The sequence below is a fragment of the Felis catus genome, chromosome B4, assembly GCF_018350175.1.
Source record: "Felis catus isolate Fca126 chromosome B4, F.catus_Fca126_mat1.0, whole genome shotgun sequence".
Classification (NCBI taxonomy): domain Eukaryota; kingdom Metazoa; phylum Chordata; class Mammalia; order Carnivora; family Felidae; genus Felis; species Felis catus.
This window is the reverse complement of record NC_058374.1, coordinates 124,811,063-124,838,213: the sequence shown is the minus strand read 5'-3', so window position 1 is coordinate 124,838,213 and position 27,151 is coordinate 124,811,063. Positions and strand designations below refer to the sequence as shown.

General features: G+C 38.2%; 1 protein-coding gene across 7 annotated transcripts in view; it reads left to right on the top strand.

The window, feature by feature from the left end:
* Nucleotides 1-27,151, top strand: part of SLC41A2 (solute carrier family 41 member 2) — a 122,151-nt gene that overhangs the window by 6,039 nt on the left and 88,961 nt on the right. Inside the window, exons 1-4 of one of the 7 annotated variants that reach the window (XM_045062259.1) lie at nucleotides 11-172; nucleotides 3,138-3,199; nucleotides 5,797-5,971; nucleotides 20,373-21,098. In XM_045062259.1, coding sequence (XP_044918194.1) covers nucleotides 20,544-21,098 — 555 coding nt within the window. In that variant the 5' untranslated portion in view covers nucleotides 11-172; nucleotides 3,138-3,199; nucleotides 5,797-5,971; nucleotides 20,373-20,543. Of the gene's footprint in view, nucleotides 1-10; nucleotides 173-3,137; nucleotides 3,200-4,023; nucleotides 4,042-5,796; nucleotides 5,972-7,688; nucleotides 7,742-20,372; nucleotides 21,099-27,151 lie in introns of those variants that run through there. The other 6 variants (XM_003989197.6, XM_023257387.2, XM_019835434.3 and 3 more) reach the window with 6 other exon arrangements.

The following is a 27,151-nucleotide window of genomic DNA, read 5'->3' as shown; positions in this document are numbered from 1 at the left end:
AGAACTTACAAATAAGAATTTAATGATGTCAGTTTGTTGCCAGAGAATGATTGTACTGTCACAGTACTGTGACTTCACAGAATTAGATTGTGAAACCCAACTGTGAAGGAAAAATTCTTTAAGTGTATGGTTTCGATAAGTGGCAAGAGAAGTTATGAAAAATTCATGAAAGGTAGAGAGATTTCAAGTTCTGATTCAAATTTCTCTTTAATATACTTTTGAGATGTGGAAACTTGGCTAATTAGTTTTGTAAATTAGATTTTATGTAGCTTAAACATGAGTGCTAGAATCTAATTTTGCTAATATGGGATGGCTTTTTAAAAAATACTTACTGAGTCTTGTATTTTTATGTTCTACAGAGTCCTATTTTAAGCAGTGCATTGTAGAACCTAAATTGAAGCTGCTAACTTGTATAAATTTATCCTCAGGAAATCATTCTAAATATGGGAAATTATTATGCACCAAGATGTTCATTTTCGGTGCAATGTAGTTTAGTCAAGAAAATGCCCTGCTATAGGGAAATGATTCATTACAATGTGGCAGTGCACTTGAAATTTAACCACTGAAAGTGCCGTTTTAGAGCAATGGTTTCTTATTTATTACTTTTTAAATTAAAAAATAAAAAGTGCTCAATAAAGGCCCCTGGGTAGTTCAGTCACTTAATGGTCCAACTCTTGATTTTGGCTTAGGTCATGATCCTGTGGTTTGTGAGATCAAGCCCCTAGTCAGGCTCTGTACTGACAGTGCAGAGCCTACTTGGGATTGTTTCTCTCCTTCTCTCTGTCCCTCCACCGCTCACACTCGTTCCTGCTCTCTCTCTCAAAATAAATAAATAAATAAACTTTAAAACAAAAGTGCTCAATATAAGCAAAAGTACAGATAATATAAAAATATACAGGATTTAAAAAGCGAAAGTGGTGTTTCAAGTCCTTCCTTACCCTACCCCACGACCGAGGCCAACCTGGTTCTTTAGAAGTAAATACTCTGAGCACTTTGGTATCTGCCCTTCCAGACTTTTCTTTAACCCAGTGTTTTTCAAATTGTGCTCTCATGAGGGGCTTCTGGGTCTTCTCAAGTTAGGTAGGTAGAGACCTAGTGGATGGGAAGCAGGGTGCTTCACTCTGTACTGCTTTGTCTGTTCCTGTTTTATATATAGGGATTTCACATAGGGTTTAATTTAAACAAATAATTGCTCTGCATTAAAAGTAAATGTTTAGGGGCACCTAAGTGGCCCAGTGAGTTGAGCATTTGACTCTTGGTTTCAGCTCAGGTCATGATCCCAGGGTCATGGGATCAAGCCCCACGTTGGGCTCTGCACTGGGCATGGAGGTGGGGCCTTTTTGGGATTCTCTCTCTCTCTCTCTCTCTCTCTCTCTCTCTCTCTCTGCCCCCTTCCCCCCCCCCCCCCCCCCCGCTCGCTATAAATAAATAAGTAGATAGGAACCTGCTTGGGATTCTCTCTCTCTCTCTGCCCCTCTCTCCTGCTTGCTATAAATAGATAGATAGATAGATAGATAGATAGATAGATAGATAGATAAGAAAAGGAAGTCCTAAACACCCTACTAAGGAATTCCAGATCTTACCCAGTTCACCATTTTGCTACATAGTGACATGAATGTTCCACATAGACCTGTCTATTTTCCCCAGCAGTTTTATGGATGGTAACCAGTTACCTTGTTGGAATCCACTCTCCCCCAACCCCTACCTTTTTTCCCATCTCTCTAAATCTTACCTGTTCTTTAAATTTTTTTTATTATTATGTTTATTTATTTTGAGAGAGAGAGAGAGAGAGACAGTATGAGCAGGGAAGGGGCAGAGAGAGAAGGAGATACACTCCGAAGCAGGCTCCAGACTCTGAGCTGTCAGTGCAGAGCCCGAGGTGGGGCTCAAACCCACAAGCTATGAGATCATGACATGAGCTGAAGTTGGACGCTCAACCGACTGAGCCACGCAGGCGCACCTAAATCTTACCTGTTCTTTAAGGTTTTGTTCACCATTGTTTTGTTCATTCCTTCCTTCAACAGGTATTTAGTGAACACCTACATTTTGACTAATGTTGAATAGGAAATACGCAGAATTTTGTATCAAAAGCTCATAAACTAGTAAAGGATGACCTTTGTGTAAATAAGGGCAATAATGTTTTGCAAAGAAAGAGCATTTGCCGGGGGGGGGGGGGGGGGGGGGGGCAGGTACTACTAAGATAGAAGTGGTCTCTTCCTTTTCTGCAGTTTTATATGTGACTTATAAAAGGGCAGTTTATGATACCGCTACATTTCTGGGTCTTCAGGAAATACTTGTTAACTTATTAATTGAATAATAGAAGAAAATGCAGAGAATTCACCTGTGAGTTAGGGATGAGACTTCAGAAGGAGCTGTTTTCATTCTTGAACCATCAGCTGTGTTAAAAAATAACTTGAATCCAATTTACTGGATTCCAGTGTTGGGCATGAGCAGAGTTGAGAACGAGTATTGGAAGGATCTTGGTTCTGTAATCCTTGTCCCCCATGGCCTGCTCTGGGACAGAAGGATCATAACACAGAGAACGCCTGTAGCATCTTCCTTATCATGAGCTGGTTAGTCAGCAAGTCATGAATTCAAGTCCTGTATCTTTATCTTACTAACTTTACAACTTGGGCATATTAACCTCTTCAAGACTCAGTTTCCCAAACTGCAGGGTATGAACATGTCTGTCTCCCAGGTTTTCGAAAAAGACTATGTGAGAGTCCAGAGTGCTGTCTGCCATTTTCTTCACACTCTGCCACTTTCCTCTATGTTTTTAGATAAATAATTAACAAAGAATTTTTAATAACATTTTCTTTTCTTTTCTTTTTTTTTAAAGCAGAAAACTCTTGTACTCTAGCATTCACACATGATAAGGTTTCAAAATAACCCCAGGCAGACTCATGATGGATTCTGTCTTTCTAGTGCGTCGTGTTCTGGTTGAGTAGACTTAGTTTTCAGTCTGGAATAAACCTTACGGTGTGGTTTAAGGTAGTCTGTGTTCCCTGTAAACTGTAAAAATGTTATTTAGATATCATTTTAAAAATGAAAGATACATCAGGTGTGGTGTGTAAACTTAACAACAATATTAGAGCTACTTCCTATTTCAGCTTTCATTTTCTTTTTTTCTTTTAAAGTACCGGTTTCCTGAAGACCCGTATTGTTCAGTACGTGTACTGTTTAGTGTATGTACAAACTGGTCAATATATATATATATATGTATATAAATATATATGTACACACACACACACACCACTTTATAGCATACTGGCAGTGTAATTAAAAGCAAGATTGGATAAGTTGTATAAAAGATAAATATTTAACCTCAGTTTATTTTTTTTAGAGAAAATTGGGACAAAACAGTTGATCTGAAAGTTATAAGCCAGGGGTTCAACCTAGCAATTTATAATATTTTTGTGATTGTATGGTATAGTATATTCCCTAGCATGGGGAGAAAGAGGTGGAATATTAGGTTTTGAACCTTTTATAAAGTATAAAACTAATGATGCATAATGATAATTAGCTAAACATATTTTGAAGACTCAGTACACTGATGTAAGCATTTTACGTGTATTAAGTCATTTAATCTTTATGAAAACCCAGTTAGGGAGGTTTGTTTGTTTGTTTGTTTGTTTGTTTGTTTGTTTTCATGAGGAAACAGAGATATAGAGGCATAGATCCCACAGCTAGTAAAAGTCAGGATTTAAGACACAGCAGTTTGACTTAACTACTGTCAATATCATTGGCGTGTGGACACTTCTTGACATTTAAGTTTTTGTAAGAAGCTCATCTCTCGTAATTGAAGTGTGGAGATGTGCTAAATGAGTCACTTGAAATTTCCCCATAAAATCACTCAGTGCAAGCCCTGTTATTGATTAACCCGTTTAATGAAAGCATAGTAAATATCTCGGTAAGCTTTGTACAGTTTCAAACACAGCATAACGCATTTGCCAGTGATTCCACATCGGGTCTACAACTTTGAACAGACAGTTAATATTCTCTCCTTTTCAAAACGTACTTGACTGAAATCTGTATACTCAGGTATGGGATTTTGTGAATAGATTTTGTAATCTGAATTCTAAATGCTATTACTCTTTAGAACAAAACCTATCCCTTTCTCAACCCTGGGGGCAGTGCTTACTAGGCAATCTAAGCATGTGTTTGAGCATTAGCAAGGAAGTACCAAAAGAGAGAGAAATAAATTAATGTTTTTTAAAGAAACAGTGAGGTAGTCTTGTGAAAAATAATACCTTTTTGTGACTCTTTGGGGGTGTTGTTGTTATTATTATTATTATTATTATTATTATTATTATTACTGTAGTCTCCACACCCAGTGTGGAGCCCAGTGCAGGGCTTGAACTCCCAGCCCTGAGTAAAAGACCTGAACTGAGATCAAGAGTCGGGACACTTAACCAACTAAGCCACCTAGGAGTCCCTGGAGTTACTTTGAATTATATGAGTCATTTTGAATTATATGTGATGGATTATGAGGGAGACCCGCCATAGACTTGGTGGTAATCTGGCCCTGCTTTGGAGCTTGGTGGGCACATGTAGTTATTCATCCGCAATTATGTAACAAGTATAAAGTATAAATGAAATCATGGCTGTGGAAAATGAATGCAACCGTTTGTCAGCTATCTGGCAGTGTTTAGGTTGTGTTCTTTAAATGAAGGCTGTTGCTTTTTGGTTGTGCTGTTCTTTTTCTTTTTTTTAATTTTTTTTTTTTCAACGTTTATTTATTTTTGGGACAGAGAGAGAGACAGAGCATGAACGGGGGAGGGGCAGAGAGAGAGGGAGACACAGAATCGGAAACAGGCTCCAGGCTCTGAGCCATCAGCCCAGAGCCCGACACGGGGCTCGAACTCACAGACTGCGAGATCGTGACCTGGCTGAAGTCAGACGCTTAACCGACTGCGCCACCCAGGCGCCCCAGGTTGTGCTGTTCTTATTGAGAGATGAGTGCAGAGGGAGAAGTAGGAAGGAAGAGGCAAGTTTAGAGCTCTGAGGAATTTCAGAAAGAGGAAATTGTAAGTAACCATTAATAGTAACTCAGTAGAATAATATTGATAAGGAAATTTGGGGGGATATTTTATGAAATGCAAAAGGCAGGATGTAAAATAATATGTACAATATAAGCCTATTTTTGTTTTGAATATATATATATATATTAAATATATATATATATATATATATATATATATATATATATATATATTAAAATATAGTAAAGTTATATACCACTATGTCATCAGTGATTATCTCGGAATGATGGGTTTCCAGAATAAACAATTTTTGTGTATCTTTGCCTCTTCTTCTTCTTCTTCTTCTTCTTCTTTTTTTTTTTTTGCACTGAAGACCAAAAAAGAAAAATAATTTAAAAAAACCTCCCTCTATGCTAGTGGGAATTAGAAGAACAGTTTCAAATGAGTAGGGAAAGAAGGAAGGGTAGTCAGGATATTTTTACGAGCAAAGACCATCATGACAACTAGGCTGGTTTTTAGGTGGCTTTGAGTATAGTTAGCTTGAACTTCAAGTTGGACCCAGAGCCTCCCCCAACCTTTTTCCCCATCCCCCCCCCCCCCGCCCCCGCCCAACTGGTATTTGAGTAAAAAGGTACACAGCCCTGACCAAAGGGTAGAGAAGAGACTTGATTGCAGGGAGTAAAGATACTGAGTTAGGCCATTGTTTCACTTTGTTGCCAAGATAATCAAGTAACATAACACTGTGTACCTGTAGTTTACCTCATCTGTGTATCGTCTCTTGTACTGAGTCTGTGCACTTGAACTGACTTCACAGCGCTATGTACCAGGGAGCACCCTTGAGGGAAAGCACAGCCTGGGAAGGTGGAAGATCAACTTCATCTTTCTGGGCGGTGCCATTGTACAGGTGTCCCAGCGAGGGAAGGTGGTGTTAGGCTGCCACCTGAGGAACACCTCCGCGAGGGAGCTGTGCTGTTTTATCACTTTGGAAGGTAATGTAATATGGCCTGCCCATCAGTTCACTGCTTCACCTCTGAGATCTGGGGCCGGGGGAGGGGGGAGCTGTGGGTGAGTAGAAGTGCTTTAAGAGTAAATAGTTGCAATGAGATACTGTGAAAATTATGGGACACTCCTGGTCTTAAAATGTAGAAAAAAATGCTGACTTCATCTGTGGCAAATCATTTTTTCCTTTCTCTTTTCTTAAAAAGAAAGTTTCGTTTTTCTTTTAAATTTTGACACATCAGCTTTTTTCTTCCTTTCTCTGTTCTTAAAAATAGGATTTTTTTTTTCTTTTAAACTTTGGAACATTGGCATCCTTTCTGTACCTTACAATTCTGAAAGAGTTCATTTTCAATTTTTAGTTCAATTATACGCAGAGCTGATGGTATATTTTATGTTGGTCTAGAAGTGGGTTTACCTTTTTAGAGTTGAATTCTCTGTAAGAATATAAGGATGTGTCATGGGGGAAAAGTATGAAAGTATACTTTTGTAGGAGTTCGGAAAAATGTTTACTAATTTGAAATGCTGATGAAGTCATTACTTACTTGCTAAATGTAGGTATTTTAGACTTAAAAGTGCCAGAGAACACTGGTAAGGAAATGCATTATTTATGTTTTATTCTTATGTACACTATCTTTTACACAGAGGTGTTGAGTCGGTTTATAAAAAAAACAACACCTACAAGAAATGTTGGCTTTTTAAAAAAAGAATTACAAGACTAGTACTAGAGAAAGTAAAACTTGGAGTATAACATTAAGATGAATACATTAATCATAGATTTGAATTTTAACTATAGCTATAAGTTTCCTTGCTGCTGAAGTAAAAAAAAAAGGGGGGGGCCTCAATATTTATTAAAGAAAAGAAAAATACCGGTTTTCAGTAGCAACGCTGTCTGTAGCTATTATTTCTAAAGTTTCTTATGACTTTGTACATGAATGATTGATGAGAAGGTGATGTTCTCAGCAGGAGTTTGCAGGAAATTAATGAATGTCAATAGCTTGTCAATTGAAGGAGAGAGTGTTAAGTGGTAATTTTTGAATAAGATACGTGTAAGAACTGTTGAAGACAGAGTAGGAGAAATAAACTGTTTTGTTGTTGAAAAGCGCTTTCTCAACTTCAAAACAGAGTTCTCTGATTAAACTTGTTTGCTAGTTTTTTCAAACAGTAGCACTAACTGATGTTCTTGGTAATAGTTGGCTTCCTGTGTTATTAAAACTATTTGTGTATTGCTCTGAATTTAATCAGAATATCTAGTTAAATGGTTGAATTTTTTCCTCATTTTTCAGTTGGTTGGTTTGATAGGGACTAGATGTAATCTAACTGATGGCACTTGGTAGAATAAACTGTACTTTGTTTATGCAATACACATAGTTCTTTGGACACACATATTTATTCTGTCAACATTTTCTCGGTAAGTAGAAATGGCTTAACTCTGGGATATGTTTTAGTTGAATCATTAGCTTGATTTTTGATGTATCCTTCTAAATAAACCATTCTTAAATTTTATTTATTATTTTTTTTTTGAGAGAGAGAAAAAGAGTGAGGCAGGGGCAGAGGGGGAGAAAGAGAATATTTTTTTATTTTTTTTTAATTTTATTTAAAAAATTTTTTTTAATGTTTATTTATTTTTTGAGGGAGGGAGAGAGAGAGAGCATGAGCAGCAGAAGGGCAAAGAGAGAAGGAAACACACAGTCCAAAGCAGGCTTCAGGCTCTGAGCTGTCAGCACAGAGCCCAACGTGGGGCTTGCACTCATGAACCACAGGTTTGTAACCTGAGCCGAAGTTGGATGCTCAACTGACTGAGCTACCCAGGCCACCCCCCCCAACCCCCCCCCCCCCCCCCCCCTGCTGCCGAGGCAGAGAGAGAATCTTAAGCACGCTCTATGCTCAGGCCTGACATGGGGCTTGATCTCACAATTATGAAATCATGACCTGAACCAAAATCAAAAGTCCAACGCTTAACCAACTGAGCCACCCAGGGGCCCCTCCAACTACCTTTAAATGAGCTCAACAATGATAAAAATTATGAGATATGTAAATTACTATAGCTCATCTGTTGTTTGGACCAATTTGAGACTTAACCCCTTATAAAGCCTGTGGGATAGTTATTAAGTGGGCTCACCTTCATTCTTTAGAATTGTTACTGTGGGATGGTTCCTTTTCCTTGTTTAGCTACGGGATGTGAGCAGAAGACATTTATATGCTTTTTTCCCCCTAGTTCTACATTCTTAACTGGACACCATGAAATATATACCTCTGCCAAGCCAAGAGGGTGCATTTGGAATTCTGGAGATTTCTTTTATATTGCAAATTGATTTTTTACCTTTTGAGGGCCAGATATCATAAGAAACACAACATGTCATCTGTACCATGTGAGAGTTGGCATTGGGAGACCAAATGGATACCTTTCATTTAAAAGAAAAATTCCCAGGGCGCTTGGGTGGCTCAGTCAGTTAAGCGTCCCACTTTTGATTTCAGCTCAGGTCATGATCTCAAGGTTCGTGGGATTGAGCCCTGCTTGGGAGTCTCTCCCTCTCTCTCTCTCTCTCTGTCTCTCGCTCTCTCTTGCTCTGTCTCTTGCTACGCACCCCCCTCCCCACTGCTCTCCCCCCCACTAGCCCCCCTCACGTGCATGCTGTCTCAAAGAATAACATAAAAACTTAAAATTTTTTTTAAATTCTCTCTTTAAAACTGTGATAGGAAAATTACTAATTATTGTTGGCAATAAATTTTGACTGTTCTTTCCTCTCTGTACCTTTAATCCTACATTAATTTGGGTAGTTTTTTTTTTAAGTGTTTATTTTGATAGAGAGCACATGCATGTGGGGGAGGGGTAGAGGGAGAGAGAGGGAGAGACAGAATCTCCAGCAGCCTTCACGCTGTCAGCACAGAGCCCCACATGCGGGCTTGAATTCATAAACTGTGAGATCATGACCTGAGCCAAAATCAACACTTGATCTTGGCCAAAAGGCCGAGAAGCAATAACCTTAGCCAAAATGAAGAGTTGGTCGCTTAACCAGCTGAGCCACCCAGGTGCCCCGGGGTAGATTTCTTTGAGGTGGTATACTTTTATCATCACCTTTTGAATGAGATGAATTGTTCCTGGCTGTTGGGAACAATTTGGTAGGAAGTATAGAAGTGGAAAAGCTGAATAAAGGAGATTGGATTGAATGAAGGAAGTTTAGAGGAGAGCGAATAATTTACCTGGGTTTGGTAATCTAGTAGAAGGCAGTGAGTTATTGTGAAACATTAGGAACCCAAAATAAGCGATATCGGGAGCCCAGTGGATGAAATCAAGGGCTAATGAAATCAAGGGCTAAAAATGAGAAATGATTTCAGTAAAAGTGGCAGGGCTAGCTCAAATGAGAAGAGACTTCTTCAGTACAAATCAGTAGTCAAGGTCTGTGATCCCCATAGATGGGACTAGAGTGTCCTCCCAGGTTCTGATGAGCGTTCAAGGAAGGAGGAGTTGGCATGAGGTCACAGCAAAATGGCAGGGAGTGGTGTCGGGGTGAACATGAGAAAACCAGAGGGATGATTGTTTAAGAGCTTATGGGGATGAGCTCTGAGAAAGGTGATTTGATGGCAAATCCTTAGGAAAAGGGAATTGTGGATAAGAAATGGGGAACCTGAGGTGTTCAGGTCATGAAACTGATATCTAAAAGACTTTTAAACATAATTTTTGCTTAAGTGAAAGGAGTTGATCATTGAGAGAAATTGGTGAGGATTTAAGTTTACACAGGTTTAGATCTTAAAATGAAAACACTTAAAGTCAACTTGTTGCCTAGGTGCTGCAAAAAGCAAATTAACTAGACATGATCTTTCTTTATGAACTGATTGTACAATTAAACAATTAAGTACTTACTGAGCATTATTCAAAAGAATGAACCCAAATTTTTTATGAAACTAGAAAATAATTTTGTATGTCAGCTGAGGTCTGCCCTAACCTCTCTGAAAACTAACTGACCACATAATACATCCTCCGTGGTAACTACCTACATTTGAATAACTAACCAGAAAACATAGTCAAAGAAAACAGAAGGGAGCAGAATGCACACTATACGAATACATACAATTTATACAAATATATTTATATAAATATACCCACCTGATGGACAAGTTTTGAGATTTTTTGACTAACTGTGAGAATGCTGGTAACAGATTAACTCAAAACAGTTTTGTTGTGGGAAGATAACAAAGTATTAAGCTCTCAGTGCCTTGCTTAGTAATTAGACAGGACAGGCCTGGTAAGTCACAGCTCTGTTGGATTTTTCAAGTGTATCATTTAGCCTTTGCAATCAAACAATGCCTCCTCCAGCACCAGGAACAGATTTTCTCCAAGATAATGTTGCAGTAAATCAACACACATACAATATGCTGCTTTTCCTAACTTTTTTTTTTTAATTTTTTTTAACGTTTATTTATTTTTGAGACAGAGAGAGACAGAGCATGAACGGGGGAGGGTCAGAGAGAGGGAGACACAGAATCTGAAGCAGGCTCCAGGCTCTGAGCTGTTAGCACAGAGCCCGACGCCGGGCTCGAACTCACGGACCTCGAGATCATGACCTGAGCCGAAGTCGGTCGCCTAACCGACTGAGCCACCCTAGGCGCCCCACCTAACTTTTAAAAACAAGCAATTTGAACTAGTGTTTTTCATTTTTGTGACCAAAGTTGAATTCATAAGGAGTATCTGGTATTATTAGTTTATATTTCTTTAAGTCAGTTCTCTGAACTTTAAGTTAAGTTCTCTGATGTGACTCTGTAGACCAGTGCTGTCCCATGACAGTACTTTTATAGGGGACATGGAGTGAGTTCTTCATTAATCTAAATGTGTTTAATGGAAAGGCTGTCTTTTGGTCTAAGATTTTGTCTCTAATGCATTCTTTTTTTTTTTAATTATTGTATTTATTTTTTTAGATGTTTGTTTTTGAGAGAGAGAGAATATGAGTAGGGGCGCGGGCAGAGAGAGGGGGACAGAGGGTCCGAATCGGACTCTGTGCTGACAGCAGAGAGCCCGATGTGGGACTCAAACTCCCACATGAACTGCGAGATCATGACCTGAGCTGAAGTCAGATGCTCAACCAACTATGCCACCCAGGCACCCCATATAATATTTTTTCTAAGTTTTAATTTATTTATTCATTTTAAGTAACCTCTACACCCAACATGGGGCTCAAACTCACAACTCCAAGATCAAGTTCTTCCAGCTGAGCCAGCCAGGCACTGCTCCCTTCTTCATTCTTGGTGTTAAAATGTACAGTTATTTTTTAAAGTTAATTAATTAATTTTTTAATATACATCCAAGTTAGCGTATAGTGCAACAGTGATTTCAGGAGTAGATTCCTTAATGTCCCTCACCCATTTAGCTCATCCCCCCTCCCACAACCCCTCCAGCAGCCCTCTGTTTGTTCTCTATATTTAAGAGTCTTTTATGTTTTGTCCCCCTCCTTGTTTTTATATTATTTTTGCTTCCCTTCCCTTATGTTTATCTGTTTTGTATGTTCAGCTTCTCATATGAGTCAAGTCCTATGATATTTGTCTTTCTCTGACTCATTTCGCTTAGCATAATACCCTCTAGTTCCATCCACATAGTTGCAAATGGCAAAATTTCATTCTTTTTGGTTGCTGAGTATATACACATATACATATACATACCACATCTTTTTTATCCATTCATCTATTGAAGGACATTTGGGCTCTGTCCATACTTTGGTTATTGTTGATAGTACTGCCATAAACATTGGGGTGCATGTGGCCCTTCAAAACAGCACAACTGTATCCCTTGGATAAATACCTAGTAGTGCAGTTGCTGGGACATAGGGTAGTTCTATTTTTAATTTTTTTAGAAACCTTCATACTGTTTTCCAGAGTTTGTGTTCCCACCAGCAGTGCAAAAGAGATCCTCTTTCTCTGCATCCTCACCAACATCTGTTGTTGACTGAGTTGTGAGTTTTAGCCATTCTGACAGGTGTGAGGTGATCTCATTGTGGTTTTGATTTGTGTTTTCCTGATGGTGAGTGATGTTGAGCATTTTTTTCATGTGTCGGTTGGCCATCTGGATGTCTTCTTTGGAGAAGTGTCTATTCATGTCTTTTGCCCATTTCTTCACTGGATTATTTGTTTTTTGGGTGTTGAGCTTGATAAGTTCTTTATAGATTTTGGATGCTATCCCTTTATCTGTTATATCATTTGCAAATATCTTCTCCCATTATGTTGGTTGTCTTTTAGTTTTGCTGATTGTTTCCTTTGCTGTGCAGAAGCTTTTTATTTTGATGAGGTCCAATAGTTCATTTTTGCTTTTGTTTCCCTTGCCTCCGGAGATGTGTTGAGTAAGAAGTAGCTGCGGCCAAGGTCAAAGAGGTTTTTGCCTGCTTTCCCCTTGAGGATTTTGAGGCTTTCTGTCTTACGTTTAGGTCTTTCATCCATTTTGAGTTTGTTTTTGTGTATGGTGTAAGGAAGTGGTCCAGGTTCATTTTTCTGCATGCTGCTGTCCAGTTTTCCCAGCACCATTTGGTGAAGAGATTGTCTTTATTTCACTGGCCATTCTTTTTTGCTTTGTCAAAGATTAGTTGGCCATACGTTTGTGGGTCCATTTCTGGATTCTCTATTCTGTTCCATTGATCTGAGTGTCTGTTTTTGTGCCAGTACCATACTGTCTTGATGATTACAGGTTTGTAATACAGCTTGAAGTCAGGGATTGTGATGGCTCCAGCTTTGGTTTTCTTTTTCAAGATCGCTTTGGCTATTTGGGGTCTTTTCTGATTCCATACAAATTTTAGGATTGTTTGTTCTAGCTCTGTGAAGAATACTGGTGTTATTTTGATAGAGATTATTATGTACGCTTATTTTTTAGAAAAGATCATTAAATTTTTTAAAAATTTTATATATATATTTATTTAATTTTTTTCCAGTTTTATTGAGATATAAGTGACATATGTCACTGTGAGTTTCAGGTTTACAGCATAAAGTTTAGACTGTGAAGTAATTACTATAGTAAGTTAACATCCATCAAGCCATATAGAGAGAATAAAAAGAAATGAGGGAAAAAACCATTCCTTCTTGTGGTAAGAATTGTTAAGATTTACTCTCTTAACAACTTTTATATGTCACAGAGCAGAGGAAACTATAGTCATCATGTTGCACATTATATCCCTAGTACTTGTGTATCTTATAACAGGAAGTTTGTACTCAGTAACCTTTTTTGTTCCAATTCACCCTTCTCTTCCCCTGGCCCCATCTCTGGTTATCCCAAATCTGATCCTTTTTCTGAGTTTGGGTCCTTTTCTTTCTTCTTTTTTCTTTTCTTTTCTTTTCTTTTCTTTTCTTTTCTTTTCTTTTCTTTTCTTTTCTTTTTCTTATGATTCTACATATAAATGAGATCATGTGGTATTTGTGTTTCTCTTTTTGCCTTATTTCACTTAGCATAATGCCCTCAGGATTTATCCATGTTGTTGCAAATGGCAGGATTTCCTTATTTTTTATGGCTGAATAATATTCCACTATGTACACACACACACACACACACACACACACACACACACCACAACTTCTTTATCCACTTACCTTTCAGTGGACTCTTAGGTTGTTTCATGTTTTGGCTATTGTAAATAATGCTGCTCTGAACACAGGGCTACAAATATCTTTTCAATGATCTAAAGATCATTCTTTTGGATATGTTCCCAGAAGTGGAATTGCTAGATCATATGGTAGTTCTATTTTTAATTCTTTGAGGATCCTCCATATTTTTTCCATAATAGCTCTACCAATTTACAATCCTGCCAGCAGTGGACAAAGGTTACCTTTTCTTCAAATCCTAGTCAGCATTTGTTATCTTTTGTCCTGTTGATGGCCATTCTAATAGCCATCAAGTGGGAAAGATTGTTTTTGGTAAAATTTGGGGAGAAATTTGACTGTTTAATGAGATCTAAATGTTTGCAAACGATTGTTACAAAATTCTTTAACTGTAGATGGAACCCTTAAGTGCTCAGAGACTCAACTAAAATAGGTAGGAATCTATGGGTCAGGGTCCTTTTCTACATACTTACTTTTAGGTAGCTTTTGTCGGATCATGCTGTAGTAATAATTCCAAACTCTCAATGACTTTCAACCACAATGCTTTATTTCTCTCTCGCTTTACATGTTGCCTGTGGGTTACCGTGTATTGGCCGCAGTTGCTGGGGCTCTGCATGGGTCTTTGTCCCAGGACCCAGTCTGAAGAAGTAGCACTAACCTAGGACATGCCATTCTCATGACAGATGGAAGAGGAGACATAGCTGAACTGTTTCTGCTTGTAGGTGTTGCTGCTGCTCTTATTCCATTGGCCAATTCAAGTCACATGGCCAAATCTGCTGTCAGTGGAGATGAGGAAGTAGAATTCTCTTACAGTCCCTTCAAGTAACATGGCAACGGGTGGAGATAATTCTCTTATAGGAGGGCAGCAATAATGGGAGTAAAATAAAATCTACAATATCATTCTTACTGAAGCATTCATGTAGTCTATATGAATAAAGAACAGTAAGAAAGATATCCACTATCAAGCTGAAAAAATATAACCAATACCTTTGAAGCTCTCTGTGTGCTTTTATACCACGTACTCAAATATACCCATTCTCTTGAAGTTTGTGATTATATCCTACCCTTCTTCATATATTCCATTGTATTAATATCCCACAATTTATGTTTTCTCTTGAGTTAATTCCAATTTTTACTAGTATGAAGATGCTGCTAAGGATATTATTTTATGTGTCTTCTAGTATACTGTGCATGAGTCTCTCCAGGATATGAACTTAGGGTGGAATTTGCTGAAATGGGCATAGAATCTTTAATTTTAGCATACAACAATTGTTTTCCAAGGCAGTATAATGTTTATAGTTGCACTAGTAGTGTTTTATGTATTACCAGTGCTCACATCCTTGTTCACATTTGAAAGTTTCACAACATCTAATTTTTAGTGTAATGAATGTAAATCAGATTCTTTTTTGAATGTACTGGGAGACACTTCTCAAACTTTCATGTGTACACAAATCACTTGGGAATGCTATTAGAAGTGCAGGTTTTGATTCACAGGTTGGGCTAGGGATGAGAGCGGAGATCCTGCATTTCTAACAAGCTCCCAGGTGATGACAGTGCTGCTGGACCATAAACCATACTTGGAGTAACAAGGATCTAAGGCACTAAAATAGAATTGTCCCTGTGTTGGTTGTGCTCAGCACCTAAAGAGTCTTTGGAACAAAACTGCTAAATAACAGTATTTGATGCAGCCACTTAATCTAGGGTTTTTGAATTATGCCTGATATCTTCACTGACGTTAGATGAGTAGTATAGATAAATATGCATTTTTCATCTAGCAATTTTGGAAAAAAAAAAAAAAAAGTCCCAGGCCACAATTTTAATCATTCTACTTGTATTCTACTGCTGATTTTTTTGTTTTTTAATTTGAAACTTCTGTTTTGTGGAAATACTGGCCATTAGTGAATAAAATAGTGGATTATTTTTTCTTAGAGTTTGTCGCTTTATAACTGACAGCAAGAATTCAGAATTTAAGCCTCGGCCACTCCACTAAAGTTCTAAAGACACTATTTCTTCTCATCTAGGTTGATACTAGATTAATATAATCTACTAAGAAGTTGAAGAATGAGCCATAAATATCTCCACTGGCATTCTTTAACTTAAGCACCTTAAAGCTATGGGAAACTTTGCCCAATTCCTTTTATTTATTTTTAAAATTTTTTACTTGTTTTTACTCATTCATGGGTAAACAACAATATAGAGTAACCAATTTTTATTTGGGGGCATATATGTACATCACTCATTTTTTTTTTTTTTTTTAAATTTTTTTTTTTTCAACGTTTATTTATTTTTGGGACAGAGAGAGACAGAGCATGAATGGGGGAGGGGCAGAAAGAGAGGGAGACACAGAATCGGAAACAGGCTCCAGGCTCTGAGCCATCAGCCCAGAGCCCGACGCGGGGCTCGAACTCACGGACCGCGAGATCGTGACCTGGCTGAAGTCGGACGCTTAACCAACTGCGCCACCCAGGCGCCCCTGTACATCACTCATTTTAAATCTACCACAAAGTATTTCGATTGTAATCCATTATTCCATGAGTTCTTTATTTTATTTATTTATTTGGAGAGAGAGGGATAGAGAGAGAATCCCAAGTAGGCTCTGTGTGGTCAGCATGGAGCCTGATGCAGGGCTTCACCATGAACCGCAAGATTATGACCTGAGCTGAAATCAAGAGTCTGATGCTCAACCAGCTGAGCCACTTGGGTGCCCCTAGGTGATTTCTTTAAAAGAAAAAAGTTTAAGGAGTCTTTAAGAGTGGTAATGGAACTTGTCAGTAAGCAAGCATTAGACTAACTGGTGATCAGTCACTAACTTGATAAAATGAAGGAGAAAATAAAAATAAACACATATTCCTCAGTGCAAAATAGTGATATGTGGTCCACGGCATGTGCCTGTAACAAGGTAATCCCTACTATTTCCAAATTGCATTCTTAAACAACAACAAAAAAAGATGTTAGGACAAAAAACACCACTCAGACTAGCTTATGCAACGAAGAGTTATTGGCCCATATAATTGGTAACAACACCGCTGGAATGAGCTTAAAATAAATGAAATAGACATTCTAATTATGTTGTCAGGACCCTTTCACCTCCTGGCTTTGATTCTCTCTGTGGATCCTCTTCTAATGTAGACGGGCTTTCCTTCAAGTGGTACTAATAGTGGTGGTGGCAGAGGGGACTTTTTGAGGTGGAAGATGAAGTGACAGCTTCAGAATTATGTTGTTCCAAAGGGAAGTGAGTAAACTCTCCCAGAGACCTTCCACATTAAGGTAGTCCTATAACTTACTCACTCTTCGTTAAATCAGCTCTCTCTTTTATAGCCTTTATCATAAATTATCTCATTTGTTTGCTCACCTGGTTGCTTTTCCTCCCCACTACAAGGTAAAATCTGTTAGAAGCAAGAATGGTGCCTATTTTGTTAATTATGTTAGTCTCAGCATTCAGTAGGCACTCAGGACATAGTAAGAAAAAAAATACAGTAAAACCTTGGTTTGTGACCATAATTCGTTCTGGGAACATGCTTGTAATCCAAAGCACTGGTATATCAGAGCGAATTTCAGAACCATTGGCTCAGTTGTGATCATGTGATGTTTGGTGTCTTGTATTACTTGTATTGCAAGACATCACTCATTTATTAAATTAAAACTTACTAGACATGTTTGCTTGTCTTGTGGAACACTTGTGGAACAAGTTATTCACAATCCAGAGTTTTACTTGCACATGAAATTCTGGGAGAGGAAGTAGGTTCTGCTCAAACCATTTGTCATCATGTAGTCTGGAGGGTAGGATACTGTTGATTGATAGACCTACCAGAACTGCATGGAATAGAGGAAGAATGTGTTCACGCAGGAAATGGAAATTTGTATAAATTTTTATTTTAAAGTGATCTCTACACCCATTGTGGGGCTTGAACTCACGACCCCGAGATCAAGAGTCTCAAGCTCTACTGGCTGAGTGAGCCAGGTGCCCCTGAAATTTGTACAGTGCTTCACAGAAAAAGGTAGCCCTGAGAATGGAGGCTTGGGCTGGATTTCAGCCCTATTCCGTGGTCTCTGTCAACAGAGACCCTGATGAGTATCTATCTTTCCATCTCAGTTTCTGAATAGCTTATGCAGAAATGAGAATATTAGGAACAAAAGTATGAGCTGGACATGTCTTTGCATCTGGATCGCTCTTGGCCAACACCGTGTAGACTGTGCTTAGCCGTAAAAATATTCTAACAGAGATGTCTTGAGAAATTCCTCTCTTCCCCACCCCTACCCTCTCCTTTATTTTTCTATCTAGGGTTAATTGGTCGAGTTTCCCAAGGACACATTTTGAGTTTTCTGAACTTTAGGGTGACTGGATGGTGGTACAGATGCTACCGTCCTTCTTTCTGGTTTATTTACATTTCTCCACATTTCTGTTTTGATCAACCTGATAATTCTACTTCAAAAGGAAGAAACTCCCTGTATACATCACAGGCCCTTCAGTAGAATAGATTTGTCTTCAAACTCAATCCCTTTGGGGTTTGTTTTATATTTTATTTAGTTGAGGATCTCTTTGAGGCAGTGAAATGCTCACTCTTTAAAAAGGGGCAATGGCCCCTGGGTGGCTCAATCAATCAGTCAAGTGTCCCACTCTTGATTTTGGCCCAGGTCCTGGTCTCATGGTTTGTGAGATCCAGCCTTGTATTGGGCTCTGTGCCAATAGCACGAAGCAGCAGCATGGGATTTTCTCTCTCTCTCTCTCTCTCTCTCTCTCTCTCTCTCTCTCTCTCTCTGTCTCTCTCTGATTCTACCTCATTTGTGTGTGCTGTCTCTCTCTCTCTCTCTCTCTCTCTCTCTCTCTCTCTCTCAAAATAAATAAATAAATATTTAAAAAAATAAAAAGGGGCAAATAGGTTGAAGGAACAGAACCCCGCTCAATCTTCTCATATAAGGCTGCTGGGAATCTCGTAAGTTCCAGAAGTACAGCTCAGCATCTCGACATGAAGGGTTTTCAGGCTGCTGTTCTGCCTGTCTTTCTCTTTCTGGGACTACTTGTTTTCTCCTCTGCTTTAGTCTCGACATTGGTTTTACTCTGGACACTGATTGTCTTTAAACACTGACTTTTCTCTATATGCAGATCAACCTGCGAGTGGCAAAAAAAAAAAAAAAAAAAAAAAAAAAGCAACTAGTACTTAATCTACTCATTGGATTCTCAGGACAAGTCAACAAGAAGTCTGCACTGTAATCCCTTGGGGAGCTTAAAAAGAAAGATATACATCTTTTTACTTTCTTTTTACGCCTCAAATAACAGATATTCCGAGTCAGGAGGTCTGGAGTCCTAGAATCTATTTGAAAATGTTCCCCAGTAGGAATTCCAAGAGCCTCCACAGTCACAATAGGGAAGGAAGAAAAGTGAGTGAATGATGAGTAGATGAGACAGGCTCTCACACCTGCTTGTCCCCTCCGTAGCTCCTTCTCTTTTTCTGTGTGCCATTTCTTGCTGTTGATTTTCCTATGCCAGGAGAGCAGATAGACATTCTAAGGAATTGAAAACAAATATTGAAAGATGTAATAGTTTTCACTAAAAGCAGCAGTACGGGCAGCAATCATTCTTACTCTCACCTGGTGGGTGGGCAGTGGGTCATCTGTCCCTTATCAAATAAGTGCAGATTTCTTGATCTCTGATGCTCTTGCAAGTATAAGGCAGGCCTGAGTGTTCTGACCTGAGGCCTTTAGACCCATTACAGTAGATTGCTCTGAAAGCCTCTGCAGCTACGACAGCAGCGGTTCGCCTAGGCTCTCTGCCGTTTTGGTGGGGGGGGGGGGGAGGGTATGAACCTGCAGCTCAGTGCCGGTCACTCTCAAACCAGCTACAGCTGTGTCTGTGTCTCTTCGTTCAGTCTTTAGAGAGAATTTGGTCACTGGCCAGCCTGTGAGGGCTGGCTCTACTCCGGGCAGTCTACAAAGAGCAGACTTTGTGAGAAGAGCATTCAGTTATAAGTGCATTACAAGCTTTCTTTTGGTTGGCTTGCAAAGTAGATCTTTCAGTAAGTATTTGTAAAATAAATGCCCTGAACAGTATTTAGGATATTTACCAAATGTTTTTATGGCAAAATTATCATTGTCTCCTCATATTTAATAAAAATAACATTGTGGTAAAATATATATTATTCAAGTTGTAAATAAAGTTACACGGTTTATTATTTAAAACATGATGCCATATACTTTACCTTTTATTACGTACTGACGTATGTAAAGAGTTGTAATGATTTGATTTTGAGACCTCCCTGTGAGTAATAGAAGCCATCACTTTATTTAATAAATTTGTCCACTGTAGGACTGCAGGGACATTTGATGACTTTACATAGGTATCAGCTACATTAAGTATGCAAAGATGAGAAACTTTTGACAAAGATTGGGCACAACAGCCCGGTACTGTTTTCTGTGTACAAAGTAGTTGTATGGCTCAAAACGGGTATGTGTTAAGGCCACAAAGTATAGTGTCCCTATACCTTAGGGTTGGTTTAAGAGCGTATGTGTTTTCGGGGCGCCTGGGTGGCTCGGTCGGTTAAGCGTCCGACTTCGGCTCAGGTCATGATCTCACAGTTTGAGAGTTCTAGCCCTGTGTCGGGCTCTGTGCTGACAGCTCGGAGCCTGAAGCCTGCTTCCGATTCTGTGTCTCCCTCTCTCTCTGCCCCTCCCCAACTTGTGCTCTGTCTCTCTATGTCTCTCAAAAAATAAATACATGTAAAAAAAAAAAATTAAAAAAAAAAGAACATGTGTTTTCTATGAGAATCTTAAGTATGAAGATAGTTAATCTGATTTTTAAAAATGATTTTGTTTTCTTCTTTTCAGATCCAATCCCTCTGTGGACCTTCTAAACATCTTTTACTAGTAGAAACATTATTTCCTACAAAATGAAGTCAGCGTCTTAATTTAAACCAGCATTTGTGTGGTTCTGACTTTACCTGCTATGGTTTGTGAAGCTTGAGATCTAAGGAGTACAGGGTCTTTTGTGATGACAATATGACTAATAGTAAAGGAAGATCTATTACCAGTAACACAAGTAGTGGTCCAAGTAGTGGAGGAGGTTTTGTAGACTGGACTTTAAGCTTAAATACAATTCAATCTGATAAGTTTTTAAACTTATTGTTGAGTATGGTTCCAGTAATTTACCAGAAAAACCAGGAAGATAGGCACAAAAAAACCAATGGCATTTGGCAAGAGGGATTATCAGCTGCAGCCCAGACTTTTAGTAATCGATCTGAGCAGCACATGGAGTATCACAGTTTCTCAGAGCCGCCTTTTCATGGCAACAGTGGGCACGCACCGTCAGGCTGCAGCCCAAAGTATGATGACTATGCCAGCTACAATTACTGTGATGCAAGGGACGCTGCGGAAACAGCTGCCATGTTACAGAATGAAGCTGCATCTAGTGATGGCGACGAAGATGCCACTGTGGAAGTAAACCAGAAGTCACCAAAGGAATCCAGTGGCATCATGGCGCTGCAAATACTTGTGCCATTTTTGCTAGCTGGTTTTGGAACGGTTTCAGCCGGCATGGTTTTGGATATAGTCCAGGTGGGTTTATCATTTTATCTTCACCGTCTTTGTTGCTTTAGGTGCTTTAGGTGGGTTACTCATCTCACACATTTACTTTAGATCTACCTTATCCCTTAGTGAAATGAACCCATGCTGGCTCGGGCAGCGAATCTGCTACTTCTAGGTGTGTGTTTGTTTTCCTTTACAAGTTCTGAGAGAATGGTCTTGTTCTGATTGTAAAGTAACCCTTCATAAAGTATTACAATAATAAAGCAACCCCAAAATGGATAAATCAATTAAATGCAAAACCCAATAAATGTTATATTTAAATGCTTCTTTACTTTTTGAATAAAATCATATACTTGTTAAAATGCATGAAAACCATGCAGAGTATTAAATACAAGATAAAAAGTCTTCCCTGTTCTTCCTCTTCAGACCAAACTCCCTTCCCCTCCAGAGGTTACTGTTGTTCAGAATTGGTTGTGTTTACTTGCATATGTTTTTCTATGTTTTCATATATACACAAGCACAGTTTCTTCTTCAGAAATAAAAATGAAGTGCCATATATATCTGCAAATTATTTTCATTGCTTAATAATACATCTTACATATTTTTCCAAACTAGTAACAAAGATATTCTGCATTTTAAAATGAGAACTTGATATTCCATTGTATGTACATACCAAAGTTTATTCACTCTCCCATGCTCGTGGTATAATGAATGCTCTTAGAAATATATTTACACTATTTTCATAGGCTAGATTTTAAAAATGGGATTGCTGGGAATTAGGGTAGGTGTATATGTTTAAAATTTTATTAGACACTGTCCTATTGACTCTCAAAAAGTTTGTGCCAGTTTATAATCCTCTCAATATATAAGTACTTTCATTTTTCTATGTCCTTATCAATCCATGTTGAACATTCTTGATCCTTTTCATTTTTGGCAACTGATAGGAAAATGTTTTCATATTTTAATTAGCAGCCTTTAAAAAAAAGTAACTTCTTTATTATTAATGTTTAGTGTGTTTTCATATGTCTGTTGACCATTCTTAGTTGTTCTATGGATATTTCTTATGTGAATTACTTTTATGTATGTTGTTCATTTTAAAAATGTATATGCTACTTATCGTTTTTAGGAGTTCTTAATGTAGTGTGGTTACAGAATTACCTATTCTATAATTATCTTTCTAAAGTAGTAAGTTGTTAAAATGTGACATTCTGTTACTGTCAGTTTTCATTCATCAGTCAGAGAAAGGGTAACATGCCCTTGTCTTTCATTGCTTGCTCCCTAAAAGAAATCTCAGGTCGTTTGTGACACTAAAAAGCTTTCAACAGATAATATTTTTATCTAAATGGAAAACATACATAAATAGGAACATAATTTCCACCATCAGTTGGAGAAAGGATATAAAAAGAATCATGTTAAGAAGTATATTAAGGGGCGCCTGGGTGGCTCAGTCGGTTAAGCGGCCGACTTCGGCTCAGGTCATGATCTCGAGGTCCGTGAGTTTGAGCCCCGCGTCGCGCTCTGTGCTGACAGCTCAGAGCCTGGAGCCTGTTTCAGATTCTGTGTCTCCCTCTCTCTGACCCTTCCCTGTTCGTGCTCTCTCTCTCCTGTCTCAAAAATAAATAAAAACATTAAAAAAAATTTTTAAAAACTATATTAAGTGTTTAAGGAATCTGACAAGAGAAAGAAATAAAAGACATCCAAATTGGTAAGGAAGAAGTAAAACATTCGCTATTTGAAGACGACATGATACCATATATAGAAAACCCTTGAGGGGTGCCTGGGTGGCTCAGTCGGTTGGGCATCCGACTTTGGCTCAGGTCATGATCTCAGGGTCTGTGTGTTTGAGCCCCACGTCAGGCTCTGTGCTGACAGCTCAGAGCCTAGAGCCTGCTTCTGATTCTGTGTCTCCCTCTCTCTCTGCCCCTCCCCCGCTCATGCTCTGTCTCTCTCTCTCTGTCAAAAATAAATAAACATTAAAAACAAAACCATTAAAAAGAAAACCCTTGACTCCACCAAAACTTCTAGTACTGATAAATGAATTCAGTAAAGTCACAGGATACAACATTCATATACAGAAATCTGTTGCATTTCTATACATTCATAATGAAATAGCAGAGAAATTAAGAAAAACAATCCCATTTACAGTTGTACCAAAAGTAATAAAATACCTATTATTAGACAACCAAGGAAGTGAAAGCCCTGTACTCTGAAAACTGTAAGACGCTGATGAAAGAAATTGAAGATGACACAAACAAATGGAAAGATAGTCCATGCTCATGGATTAGAAGAACCAATATTGTTAAAGTGTCCATACTGCCTAAAGCAACCTACAAATCTTATGCAATCCATACCAAAATGACAACAGCATTTTTCAGAGAACTAGAACAAATAGTACTCAAGTTTTTGTGGAAACACAAAGACTCTGAATAGCCAAAACAATCTTGAAAAAGAAGAACAAAGCTGGTAGGTATCACAATCCCAAATTTTAAGATATACTACAAGCTGTTTTGATTAAAACGGGGCACCTGGCTGGCTCAGTTGGTGGAGCATGCAACTCTTGATCTTGGGGTTGTGAGGTCAAGCCCCACATTGGGCATAAAGTTTACTTAAAAAAAAAAAAAAAGAAAAAACAGAATGGTACTGGCACAAAAATAGACACTTGTATCAATGGAACAGAGTAGAGAGCCCAGAAACAAACCCATGCTTATATGGTCTATTAATCTATGACAAAGGAGGCAAGCACGCACAATGGGGAAAAGACAGTCTCTTCAACAAATGGTGTTGGGAAAACTGAACGGCTACATGCAAAAGAGTGAAACTGGACCACTTTCTTACACCATACACAAAAATGAACTCAAATGGAATAAAGACCTAAATGTGAGCCCCGAAACCATAAAACTCCTAGAAGAAAGCACAGGCAGTAATTTCTTTGACATCAGCCATAGAAACATTTTTCTAGATATGTCTCCTCAAACAAGGGAAATAAAAGCAAAATTTAACTATTGGGACTACACCAAAATAAAGAGCCTTCTTTGCACAGTGAAGGAAACCATCAACAAAACAAAAGGCAACTGAATGGGAGAAGATAGTTGTAAATGATATATCCAATAAGGAGTTAATATCCAAAATATATAACGAACTTCTACAACTGAATACCAACAAATGGGCAGTGTACCTGAATAGACATTTTTCTGAAGAAGATGTACAGATTGCCAACAGACACATGAAAAAGTGTCAACATCAGTAATCATCAAGGAAATGCAAATGAAAACCACAATGAGATATCACCTCAGACCTGTCAGAATGGCTAACATCAAAACACAAGAAATAACAAGTATTGGTGAGCATGTGGAGAAAAAGGAACTCTCATGCACTATTCGTGGGAATGCAAATTGGTGTAGGCATTGTGGGAAACAGTATGGAGGTTCCTTAAAAAATTGAAAAGTAGAAACACCATATGATTCAGTAATTCCATTATTGATGCTATTTACCAAAAGAAAATTAAAACACTAATTCAGAAAGTTATATGCACCCCCGTGTTTATTGCAGCATTATTTACAATAGCCAAGACATGGAAGCAACCCATGTGTTCATCAATAGACGAATTGATAAAGAATAAGTGGTATATATAATGGAATCTTACTCAGCCATGAAAAAGAATGAGATCTTGCCATTTGGAACAACATGGACGGACCTAGAGGATATGATGCTAAGTGAAATAAGTCCGAGAAAGACAAAAACAATATGATTTCACTCATACATGGAATTTAAGAAACAAAATGTACAAAGAAAAAAAAAGATAAAAAAACACTCTTGAATATAGAGAACAACTGATGATTACCAGGGGGAAGGTGGGTGAGGGAATGGGTGAAATGGGTGATAGGGATTTTAGAGTACGCTTATCAGGATGAGCACTAAGTAATGTATAGAATTGTGGAATCATATTGTACACCTGAAACTAATATAACATTGTATGTTAATTATATATCAGTAAAAATGTTGGGAAAAACGAAACTTTGCAGGTATAATTAATTTAAAGATATTGAGATGGGGAGATTTTGTGGATTTTCCAGGTAGGTCTTTTAAAAAAAAAAATTTTTTTTTATTAGTTTTGTTTACTTTTGAGAGGCAGAGAGAGACAGAGCGTGTGTGGGGGAGGGGCAGAGAGAGAGATGGAGACACAGAATCTGAAGCAGGCTCCAGGCTCCGAGCCATCAGCCCAGAGCCTGACGCGGGGCTCGAACTCACGGACCGCGAGATCGTGACCTGGCTGAAGTTGGACGCTTAACCGACTGCGCCACCCAGGCGCCCCCCAAATTTTTTTTTATTAGTTTTGTTTACTTTTGAGAGGCAGAGAGAGACAGAGCGTGTGTGGGGGAGGGGCAGAGAGAGATGGAGACACAGAATCTGAAGCAGGCTCCAGGCTCTGAGCTGTCAGCACAGAGCCCGATGCAGGGCTCGAACTCACAAACCATGAGATCGTGACCTGAGCCGAAATCAAGAGTTGGACACTTAATCCACTGAACCACCCAGGTGCCCTGATATTTTTTTCTTGATATACCAATTATTCTGAAGAAACACTCAATATTAGCTCTAAAATGATAACATCTATACATCTATAAGAATGATGTGTTGGAGTATAGTTTATTGGAATATTTATATAGGTTATGTGTACATTCCTGTGGTGTAATGTTCATTTCTTGATACTATTTGAGATAACAGCACATGTATAATTAGTTTGTAATATTAAACTTTAGTGTTAAAAATTATAAAAACAAATGTTTTGAAAGGTTTAATTTAAATATGCTTTTTAAAACTTTTTAATTGTGAAATTTAACATACAGAGTATACAAACCAAAAATGTACAACTCAGTGAATTTTTGTGACACAACCATATAACTATCAGGTCAAGGAACAGAATCTTATCAGTACTTTTCTTTGTGCTCCCTTCTGATTGCTGCCCTTTATTCCTCATCACCAAAGGTGATCAGTGCTTCCTTGTCTTTATAAAAGTGCATCATTAAACACCATTGTTTGGTTTTACTTAATTCTTCTAAAACCTTATATAATGAAGTATAGAGTATCTAGTCCTCTGTGTCTGGTTTTTTTGTTCAACATTATGTAAGTTTTATGAAATTGTATTTCATTTATTTTTATTGTCATATCTAATCCAGTTATGAATATATCACAGTTTATTCATTCTGCTATTGATGCTCTTTGGTGTTTCCAGAGTCTGGGTGCACATGTGCGTGCGTTTCTATCGTGTGTGTGTGTGTGTGTGTATATATATATATATATATATATATATATATATATATAGAAATGGAATTTCTGTGTCCTGGGATATCCAGGCATTTAAATTTAGATATGTCAAATGATTGTACCGATTTACAGATTAATTAGCTGTGTATGAGAAGTCTCATTGCTCTGTATTCCTGTTTACACAAGGTATCAACAGTCTTTTTAATTTTAGAAATTCTGGCATTGGAAATCATGGGGGTTTCCCTCATGACTGATGTTGTTTATTGATCATTTATTTGGACATTAGTGATAAAGGGTTTTTGCCCATTTTATTATTTGCCTTTTTCTTACTGATTTATTGAGAATTATTTGTGTATTCTGGATACAAGCCCTTTAGTTATATGTATTAAAAATATCTTTCCTTCCGCTGCAGCTTACCGTTTTACTTTCTCAATGGTGTGTTTTGATGAGCAGAAATTCTTAATTTTGATATAGTGCCTTTTCCCTTACTTTTCCATGGTTTGTACTTTTCGTTTCTTGCTTGAGAAATCTTTCCATATTCTGTGGTAATTAAGGTATTCTCTTTAATTGCCTTCTTAAAGCTTTGCTGTTTTGCCTTTTACATTTAATTTTTTTAATGTTTATTCATTTTTTTTGGTAGAGAGAGACAGAGCATGAGTGGGGGAGGGGCAGAGAGAGTGGGAGACAGAATCCAAAGCAAGCTCCAGGCTCCTAACTGACAGCACAGAGCCTGCACAGAGCCTGATGTGGGGCTGGAACTCACGGACCGTGAGATCATGACCTGAGCTGAAGTTGGATGCTTACCCAACTGAGCCACCCAG